At 27.3% G+C, this 11,101-nt stretch overlaps 1 protein-coding gene across 1 annotated transcript; it reads right to left on the bottom strand.

Moving 5' to 3' along the window:
- Nucleotides 1–7,720: 7,720 nt before the first annotated feature.
- LOC120200824 (ribosome biogenesis protein NSA2 homolog) lies at nucleotides 7,721–10,235 on the bottom strand. The gene is made up of 9 exons (XM_039201573.1): nucleotides 10,150–10,235; nucleotides 9,918–10,037; nucleotides 9,733–9,800; nucleotides 8,844–8,952; nucleotides 8,692–8,760; nucleotides 8,507–8,564; nucleotides 8,121–8,356; nucleotides 7,984–8,035; nucleotides 7,721–7,887 (listed from the first exon to the last, which is right to left on the bottom strand). The coding sequence occupies exons 1-9, from the start codon at nucleotides 10,150–10,152 to the stop codon at nucleotides 7,820–7,822; spliced, it is 783 nt and encodes a 260-aa protein (XP_039057504.1). The 5' UTR covers nucleotides 10,153–10,235; the 3' UTR covers nucleotides 7,721–7,819.
- Nucleotides 10,236–11,101: the final 866 nt, after the last annotated feature.

An 11,101-nucleotide genomic window follows, 5' to 3' on the forward strand; every position in this document is an offset into this window, starting at 1 on the left:
CGGAGAGAGAGAGAGAGAGAGAGGAATTAACGGCTAAGGTTTTTGGTGATGAAGAACAAGTAGTGTGGGCGACAGGTGGCATGGCACATAGGAACAGAGGGTGTGTGATAAGGAGATTTCATTGCTGACGTGGTGAGTGTCACGTGGAAAGATGAAGTGGCGCGTTTTGATTCGGATACGAAGATATTCTTGGTGGATGAGGAGGAGCAATAATGAAAGGAATATGCTTGAGAATAGAGAATAGGAGCAAAGCCTAGACGTTACGGCTCCTCCAGAACGCGTTTTGAAATTGAAAACCGGGATTGTCTCAAGAAAGGCGGGTTAATATATAGCTAATATACGGCAGTACCGGATACATTAAAATGTATTTAATAAATTCGGTTTAGCGGTACCTATTATGTTGACAACTAATAATGTTTTAGGTAGAAAATATAAAAAACTATTAAAAAATTTGGTAACCGGTAAACTTTAGTTATCGGTAAGTATCTATCCTTTTTATAAAAGTGTCCATACTTTTAACATATCAAGTAAATTTTACCGGTTTTGTCATAATGAATCTGGTTTTGTCATATTTTTACCTGTTATATTGTAAAGTATCTATCTTTTTTATAAAAATGTCCATACTTATTTAACTGTAAAAATATATTTATTATTATCTTTGGTTAATATTGTTAAATTTAAATTCTAAATAATATTTTATAAAATATCAAAACAATCAAATAATTTTGTGTGTAAATGAAATTATTAAATTAATATTGTAGGTGGAAAACATGAAACACTATTAAAAAAATTGAAACATAAATTACATAACTTTAAAAAAAGTATATATCATTTTTATAAAAGTGTTTATACTTATTTCACTGTGGAAAACATATTTATTATTATCTTTGGTTAATATTGTTAAATTTAAATTCTAAATAATATTTTATAAAATATCAAATAATCAAATAATTTTTTGTGTAAATGAAATTATTAAATTAATATTGTAGGTGGAAAACATGAAACACTATTAAAAAAAATTGAAACATAAATTACATAACTTTAAAAAAAGTATATATCATTTTTATAAAAGTATACATACTTATTTCACTGTGGAAAACATATTTATTATTATCTTTGGTTAATATTGTTAAATTTAAATTCTAAATAATATTTTATAAAATATCAAATAATCAAATAATTTTTTGTGTAAATGAAATTATTAAATTAATATTGTAAGTGGAAAACATGAAACACTATTAAAAAAAATTGAAACATAAATTACATAACTTTAAAAGAAGTATATATCATTTTTATAAAAGTGTTCATACGTATAAAAGTAGGTCTAAGTCATGAAGAAATATTAAAACGATATACCAGGTAAAAATATGATAAAACCGGTAACAAAATGATAAAACCGGTAAAACTTTACCGGATATATTGAAAGTGTCGATACTTTATATAAGGATCGACACTTTGTGAATTTAAAAGAGAAGCAGTTTTAGCGCTTATAATGTGTCGATACTTTAAAAAAATATATCGATCCACAACGATATAACAGGTAAAAATATGATAAAACCGGTATCAAAATGATAAAACCGGTAAAATGATACCGGATATATTGAAAGTGTCAATACTTTCGTAAGTACGTGTAATAAATTATCGACACTTTCAAAGAAATAGGTAATTATCCTTTCGAAAGTATCGACACCTGACATAAAATTATCGACACTTTTGTATTTGTATCGATTAAATATAAATAACATATCCGATCAAAATATAAGCTAAATCTCCTCTGAAAATAGATAGAACAGACGAGTTTTTGAAAGCGAAGCGTAATTGTTGCTGCATTTCAGAAGGCGTTTCTAAAGCGAAGTTTGTTTGTTTGTTGCTGCAGTCGAATCGAAAAGTATGTTATCGAAACCCTAATTTTTTATTATTACAGTAATCGCGATAGGGTTTTTATGTGTTGTTTGGGGTTTTGTAGTAAAGAAGCATTTGGGAATGATTGCATGTAGAAAGTGATATTCAAGGAAAAATATAAATATCGATATTTTTATTAAATATTATAGGTAGAAAATGATATTATAGGAAAAATATCACTTCTGGAGACACATTCAAATCAACATAGCTGGGTGCAGAAGCATTCGCATCATTAGTCCACCTACTTTGAATCAAAGTCCCGGGCAAATATGTGTAGTCCAATTGCTTCAAAATGTATCGATCCATTTTATAAAAAGTATGGACACTTTCAATATAATAGGTAAAAATATGATGTAATAGGTAGCGCTTATATAATGTAATATGTATCGTTTATATAATGTAATAGGTAGTTGTAAAGTATCTATCATTTTTATAAAAGTGTCCATACTTTTTTCATTGTGGAAAACATTAATTTAAGGTTATCTTTTGAGTGAGTTTTAAGATATTAATTTAGTAATTATAGGCGTCTAATGATTTATTTTTTACGTTACGATATATATTATTATTAAATTAAAAACAATAAACATATATATTACATATTTATTATTATCTTTGATTAATATTGTTAAATTTAAAATTTAAATATTATTTTATAAAATATCAAAACAATCAAATAATTTTTTGTGTAAATGAAATTATTAAATTAATATTGTAGGTGGAAAACATGAAACACTATTAAAAAAAATTGAAACATAAATTACATAACTTTAAAAAAAGTATCGATCCTTTTTATAAAAAGTATGGACACTTTCAATATAATAGGTAAAAATATGATGTAATAGGTAGCGCTTATATAATGTAATAGGTATCGTTTATATAATGTAATAGGTAGTTGTAAAGTATCTATCCTTTTTATAAAAGTGTCCATACTTTTTTCACTGTGGAAAACATTAATTTAAGGTTATCTTTTGAGTGAGTTTTAAGATATTAATTTAGTAATTATAGGCGTCTAATGATTTATTTTTTACGTTACGATATATATTATTATTAAATTAAAAACAATAAACATATATATTACATATTTATTATCTTTGGTTAATATTGTTAAATTTAAATTCTAAATATTATTTTATAAAATATCAAAACAATCAAATAATTTTTTGTGTAAATGAAATTATTAAATTAATATTGTAGGTGGAAAACATGAAACACTATTAAAAAAAATTGAAACATAAATTACATAACTTTAAAAAGAATATCGATCCTTTTTATAAAAAGTATGGACACTTTCAATATAATAGGTAAAAAATATAATGTAATAAGTAGCGCTTATATAATGTAATAGGTATCGTTTATATAATGTAATAGGTAGTTGTAAAGTATCTATCTTTTTTATAAAAGTGTCCATATTTTTTTCATTGTGGAAAACATTAATTTAAGGTTATCTTTTGAGTGAGTTTTAAGAAATTAATTTAGTAATTATAGGCGTCTAATGATTTATTTTTTACGTTACGATATATATTATTATTAAATTAAAAACAATAAACATATATATTACATATTTATTATTATCTTTGGTTAATATTGTTAAATTTAAAATCTAAATATTATTTTATAAAATATCAAAACAATCAAATAATTTTTTTGTGTAAATGAAATTATTAAATTAATATTATAGGTGGAAAACATGAAACACTATTAAAAAAAATTGAAACATAAATTACATAACTTTAAAAAGAGTATCGATCCTTTTTATAAAAAGTATGGACACTTTCAATATAATAGGTAAAAATATGATGTAATAGGTAGCGCTTATATAATGTAATAGGTATCGTTTATATAATGTAATAGGTAGTTGTAAAGTATCTATCCTTTTTATAAAAGTGTCCATACTTTTTTCACTGTAGAAAACATTAATTTAAGGTTATCTTTTGAGTGAGTTTTAAGATATTAATTTAGTAATTATAGGCGTCTAATGATTTATTTTTTACGTTACGATATATATTATTAAATTAAAAACAATAAACATATATACATATTTATTATATATTGGTTAATATTGTTAAATTTAAATTCTAAATATTATTTTATAAAATATCAAAACAATCAAATAATTTTTTGTAAATGAAATTATTAAATTAATATTGTAGGTGGAAAACATGAAACACTATTAAAAAAAATTGAAACATAAATTACATAACTTTAAAAAGAGTATCGATCCTTTTTATAAAAGTATGGACACTTTCAATATAATAGGTAAAAATATGATGTAATAGGTAGCGCTTATATAATGTAATAGGTATCGTTTATATAATGTAATAGGTAGTTGTAAAGTATCTATCCTTTTTATAAAAGTGTCCATACTTTTTCACTGTAGAAAACATTAATTTAAGGTTATCTTTTGAGTGAGTTTTAAGATATTAATTTAGTAATTATAGGCGTCTAATGATTTATTTTTTACGTTACGATATATATTATTAAATTAAAAACAATAAACATATATATACATATTTATTATTATATTTGGTTAATATTGTTAAATTTAAATTCTAAATATTATTTTATAAAATATCAAAACAATCAAATAATTTTTTGTGTAAATGAAATTATTAAATTAATATTGTAGGTGGAAAACATGAAACACTATTAAAAAAAATTGAAACATAAATTACATAACTTTAAAAAAAGTATCGATCCTTTTATAAAAAGTATGGACACTTTCAATATAATAGGTAAAAATATGATGTAATAGGTAGCGCTTATATAATGTAATAGGTATCGTTTATATGTAATAGGTAGTTGTAAAGTATCTATCCTTTTTATAAAAGTGTCCATACTTTTTTCACTGTGAAAAACATTAATTTAAGGTTATCTTTTGAGTGAGTTTTAAGATATTAATTTAGTAATTATAGGCGTCTAATGATTTATTTTTTACGTTACGATATATATTATTATTAAATTAAAAACAATAAACATATATATATTACATATTTATTATTATCTTTGGTTAATATTGTTAAATTTAAATTCTAAATATTATTTTATAAAATATCAAAACAAGCAAATAATTTTTTGTGTAAATGAAATTATTAAATTAATATTGTAGGTGGAAAACATGAAACACTATTAAAAAAAATTGAAACATAAATTACATAACTTTAAAAAAATTATCGATCCTTTTTATAAAAAGTATGGACACTTTCAACATATTATAATGTAATAGGTAAATTTGCAATGCTATCGGCATAAATATACCGGTTTACTTATAAAATAGGTAAATATAAGCCTACCTATTACATTATATAAGAGCTACCTAGTATGTTATTGTACTTTATAATATTTCCGGTTAAATAATATAACATAACCGGTCTAAATTTTAACCGGTCACTTATTTAACCGGTCACGCCGTATATTAGCCGTTTTTTAGGCGCCGCACCGCAGAACTACCCCCCTTCTCGTTTCGTATTCATGGTCTATTTTGGTTGGCCAACACCAATTATACGCGACAAATTTTATCCGAATCGTTTTATCCAATTTAATATATGATATTAATTAGAATATGATGATTAAATTTTATCCGAAATCTGAATCATCTAAAATTTAGTTGAACTAATATGGATTTATATACAATTTGACCTAAACCGAAAATAACCTGAATTGAAAGCAATCTGAGTTAAAATTAATCCAAATCGAAAACTAACCCGATACGAAAGTAACTCGAACTAAAATTACTCCGAACCGAAAATAATCCAAACATCTTAAGTTTACTTATGTTACATAATAAGAGGAATAAAAGTAAGATTGAAAACAATGACAAATAAAGTTCACTTATATTACTTATAATAAAAATATTAGATTTATAATAAAAATAATAAAAAAATTATTTACGTTACAATTAAAGCATAACAAATAAAGACAAAAAGTTCTATATTATTTTTTAAAATTTAACAAAATATTAAATTTATAATTGAAAATAATTTTTTTTCTTTATCAAATAATTGTCATTATAAACTTTCTATATAAGATCAATATAAAATTTTGGTAACAAGTTCTAATACGCATTATAAGATCATATTTATGTCAAATTATCAATTTATTATCTTTAAATGAAGGTTTAATTAAAAATATTGAACGATTAAGAATTAGAATTAAGTCTAATTATCTAAATGATAAGACTAACAAACAAGAAGACATATTTTTTATAAGAATATATTAATAATTCAACTCGAATTGACATAATCTAAAATTTGACCTAAACCGAAAATCAACCGATACAATATTGATCTGACCCGAAATCTAACTGATTTGGTATTAATCCGACCCAAAAATCAATCGATTCAATAATTACCCGACTTGAAAATTGACCCAACCCCGACCTGATTTACCATACGTCTGAACTAAATCCAAACCAGATCCGAACCAATCCAAATAAAATTAAACCAAATATAATCTAGATCTAAAATGACCCGACTCAAACTCAATCCAAATGACTCGTTTACCACCTCTGAAACCAATCTTTACTCTAGATAAATCAAACAATTAATTTAAATCGAATTTACCATAAAAGTGATTTAATTTAATTTTGTATAATATCAAGTTTTGAGCTACCAATAATATTTAAAAAATAATTAAATCAGCTAGCAATTAATAAAATGAACAATAATTTAAACAGAATAATATTTTACTTAAATATTTCAAATTGTAACAATTGACTAAAAAAATTAAACAATTATCTTATAATTACCTCATACTAATAATAATAATAATAATAATAATAATAATAATAATAAAAAAAACATATATATATATAGCGTATTACGTTCACTTGTGAGCCATCAACCTTATAATACTTCTTTCCCATCAACCTCACGTGACTTTTTTTGCTTAATTCTACTCCAGCAAATTCAAAATGGTTAGAAGGATAATTATACCATTTTTATTATTTAAAGTGTATTTCCTATTAATTTTACTTTGCTTTTGATTGTACAATAATGATTACTTTAAAATACTACACAATTTATATTTGACTTCCAAGTAAAATTAAATACTTGAAATTATACTTAATTTGGTTATATATATTAGCATTGAGATGAATTAATTTAAATATTTTTATTTAAAATTAATTAGCATTATTTAGAAGGATTTAATGAGATTTTTTGGTTAAAATATAAAATTAATTTGAATATTCAATTAAGCTTTACTTTTTTCTACGCAAGTTCACTTACCGTTGATGAAAGTACTCAAATTATAATGAAAGTTTACGATGATACTAAATAAGCTTTCTTATGTTTAATTACTGTTAATGAAGAACATAGATTCAAACTCCCAACTCAGATCCAAATTCAAAATTAACAACGAAATTGAAGAAAACTTTACTAAATAAACATACCTAATCAGATTGAACTGAATTTCAAACCAGATTCAATCTTTACTCAAATACATCAGTAACATTAAACTAAAATGCAACCATAAGTTTTACTCCATTTTGACATTATATTAGGCTTGAATACAAAACACAGCGAAGTTTAGAGTAATCCAGAAAACTTTAGTCACATTTATCGAAGTTCAAAGTTTACTAGCAGACAAATATTGGAAAGCAAGCAATTCAGAAGGTAACCCCATATGTGAATGGCTGAGCCTAATTGCTCAAAATCCCATAGCCTTGTGGGCAGCTGCCAATGTGATCCCACCATTATTTGTCGGTTTTCGTGATTCCCTATCCATTTGTTTCTTTACCACTTGATATAGTTCAATTTTCAAATTCCCCATTACGAATAAACAAAATATTTTGGTTCTTAACATGTAAGATACTTCTAACAACATGAAATGAAATGAAAATCATGGAAAGTTAACATGCAAACAGTTGATGCTACTCGAACAGTGCTATAACTCTTTGAAATGTCTTCAGTAAAACCGCTTAGACGAGCAAAACTGCATTTATACAGCCATCATTTTCTGGGTTATTTGTTACTTGAGCATATTTTCCTGCACTCATCAGAACCAATTCGAATAAGCAGTAGAATAATAAAGAAAAACTATAATACAGATGCCTCATGCATGATGCAGGATTAGGAACTTTACCCCAAACAACTTTCCCAGCTGGTGTGACCAGACCCAATTCACTTACATTAACCTGAATTCGGCATAAAGAGTGAGTACCGACGATGCCGAGTAAACAGAAGTCGATGAATAAATTTGTAGGAAAAACAAAAACTTACCTCGATGATAGTTCCTTTCGTCATAACACCAAGAGAGGTATACATCGGCCCGTTGGGATTTTTTTTCACACCAATAATGTCAAGATTGAAGGTACACTTGAGCTCAGGGTGTGTAACATGTGCTTTGGTAAACCGCAATCCTGAAGGACGGATGAAACGCTCATATTTCGGAGGTTTTCTTGTAAAACCAGGTCCTACAAAAGTGCACTTCGTAACCATTCTCTTCCATTGCTTAGCTGCAAGAATAAATTAACATATAAGAACCAGAGTCTAGTAAAAGTACATTGTTTATCCTCATAAATTGTACAACCATACTCCAGATACAAAGATCATGTTTCTTTAATTGTTGATATGAGAAAAGGAATAAGCAAATTACTCATACTTACTTTTTCTTTTACCAGACCTGAGGACCTTAAACATCTCATCTTCAGCGACTGGCCTAACCTGAAGGACAAAAGCTTGAAGTCAAACAACTGTAGTTACAAGAAAAATTAAGAACATAGTACATAAGAAAATTTGAGAAAGAACATATTAAGATTAAACAAACAGAAAAGATTTAAAGTTTTATTACCTTGGGTATAGGGACCTCCCATTTTCCAGCTTTCTCTTTCCTCTTTTGCTTTATTGTGTTGCTAAGAACCTATGCATAGCACAATGTTATATGCATGATGTCTGATGACATAAATATAGGTACTAATGTAATAGCCTCATCTATTAGCTTACCTTTGCACGTGTGGTGTTTTCACGATCCATAAGATAGGCAGGAATAGCTCCATCTTGAACTTCATCATCCACCTTTCGCCTAGTTGACGATTCCTCGTGCATAGCCAATCTGTCGACACGATGCAAACACAACTCCAAATTATTTTATAATTAATAAACAGGAAAGCAGGAATGATGAAGCAACAATAGCTTTTTCAGACAAGGTCTCATCTTAAAAAAGCAAGAAATCAATTTCCCAAGAGGTCAGTTTTGTTTCATGACTCCTAATTCTTTCATGCAAACAAAACCGTGTAAACCGGAGGTATGTTTCACTACTTGATCTAGATGTTTGAAGCGGTCATAGAAGAACACCATTCGTGTTACTCTGACTCTTCATTTCAATTTAAGTACTTGTATTCATGTTCGAAACATATTTGAATATACATGGGTGTAAGGATATGACCTTCCAAATAAATAGAAAAAACTGTAAAATTTGAACATACATCTCGAACACACCTATCCATATCTTACACTAATACACAAGGCCAAGTAACATAGCCAACCATAAATGCAACTTAGCTATATCCCAAAAGAAATAAATGCATTAACAACCGAGTGCCAACTCACTAAAGAAAATCTAAAATTATGGGCAACATTAAGAAAATGGGGAAAACCCCATGTTAACCTAATAAGTGGCATGAATAAGACATCAATTTAACAAAAGACAATATGTCCACCATGGGAATTATTACTACGAATTAACCAATTTATTCAAATTCAATCAGCTAATAAGATAGTAAAAAGAAACAAATAACATTAACACCTTCCGGTGCAAAATGGGACATCATTTCTATGAAGCCCTAATTGTAGTAAAACCAATACTGGAAAAAGAAGATAACAAAAGACTCACGTTTTCTTCATTAGGGCCTTCTCAGCATAATTTTTCTTGGCAATCATCTTACCCTTGATACCAAGGGCCTGCCATAACAATGTAACGAAGACAAATCTATCAGCTCATAAAATTCCAAGGGAAAAAATGAAAGCAAAATAACTAAAAACAGGGGAGAATGGGAGAAGAAGAAAAAAATCAAAGACCTTTTGAGCCTTAGCAGAACGTTCGTGTACTTGACGAGCTTCCTTCTTACGCTTCTTCTCGAAGAAGTCATGGCGATAACCATGCCTCTTTCTGTGTAGATCTATGTAATCACCTTGCGGCTAAACACAATTAAACAATAAAATTAGCAGCAGTCAAGAAATAAACGGAATAGAAATTAGCTCTTCAAAAGGATAAAAAAGGGGAGGGGGACAGAATTCGAAAGAAACCGACCATGGTGACAGTTTTGATAGGCACTTGGAGGAAGAGAGGAAGTGGAGAGAAGAAGAGCAAAACCCTAGGGTTTTATAATTTTTGTGGAGAAAAAACAAATGGGTTCATTTTACCGTTGATTTGGGCTTACATGGAATCATAGGCTTGATAAGAGTAAGTGTTGGGCTAATGGCCTCATTATTTAAGGTTTTGTCTAGATAAAAACAATCCAAGCCAACAATTTCATATATTTAAAAATTAAGTACACTTGAATCTATTGAACGACTTCAGTAGTAAAAATGAGTATTATTCTCTCTAAAGGTTTCGGATTAGAATAGTTGTGTCTGCAGACTGCAAGGTGTATACATGTTATCAATAACTAAAAGAGATTCTGAACGTATAATATCTTGTAATCATTGCATACTAATTAAAACAATATACCCACTTACACTACCATACTTGTTGAGAAATAGAAGAGTACATTGAAGAATTCCAAAAATTACAAATGGCTGAAAGAATTAGTGGGCTGAGCTTAATTTCCCTAGTTTTCCAGTATTTAATTAGGGTTGGAAACAAGAGAGTTTTTGTAACCTCCTCAGAACCCGATCCGATCCGGGGTGCCACATTCGGAGCGACCCACCGTAAAAATAGTGAAAATTTTAAAACTTTTATAAAAACATGTAAACTCATAAAATAATTTATCAGTACTCAGAAATAAAACAGATTTTCAGACATATATATAAACAAAATACAACCTACAAGCCCCTAATCACATGTACCATACTCTGCAAGCAACGCCGAAAGAACTTCCTTACTGATGTTGATAGATGCACTGGTACGATTCTTTTAACCTGAAAATGTGAGTAACAGAGTGAGCTTTGGGAAGCTCAGTAATACAATACTACCAGTTGATGGTACAAGACATAAATGGAAAGCCATATAATTTCCTTATTGAATCAGACATATACTAGTT

This window comes from Hibiscus syriacus, unplaced genomic scaffold (assembly GCF_006381635.1).
Source record: "Hibiscus syriacus cultivar Baekdansim isolate YM2019G1 unplaced genomic scaffold, ASM638163v2 tig00006570_pilon, whole genome shotgun sequence".
Taxonomy (NCBI): Eukaryota; Viridiplantae; Streptophyta; class Magnoliopsida; order Malvales; family Malvaceae; genus Hibiscus; species Hibiscus syriacus.

What these genes read in the sequence shown, in the direction of transcription:
- LOC120200824 (XM_039201573.1), bottom strand. An exon ending in CAGGTCTGGTAAAAGAAAAA is followed by an intron (nt 8,357 to 8,506) that starts GTAAGTATGAGT and finishes TTATTCTTGCAG; the next exon opens with CTAAGCAATGGAAGAGAATG. An exon ending in AGCTGGGAAAGTTGTTTGGG is followed by an intron (nt 7,888 to 7,983) that starts GTAAAGTTCCTA and finishes TGATGAGTGCAG; the next exon opens with GAAAATATGCTCAAGTAACA.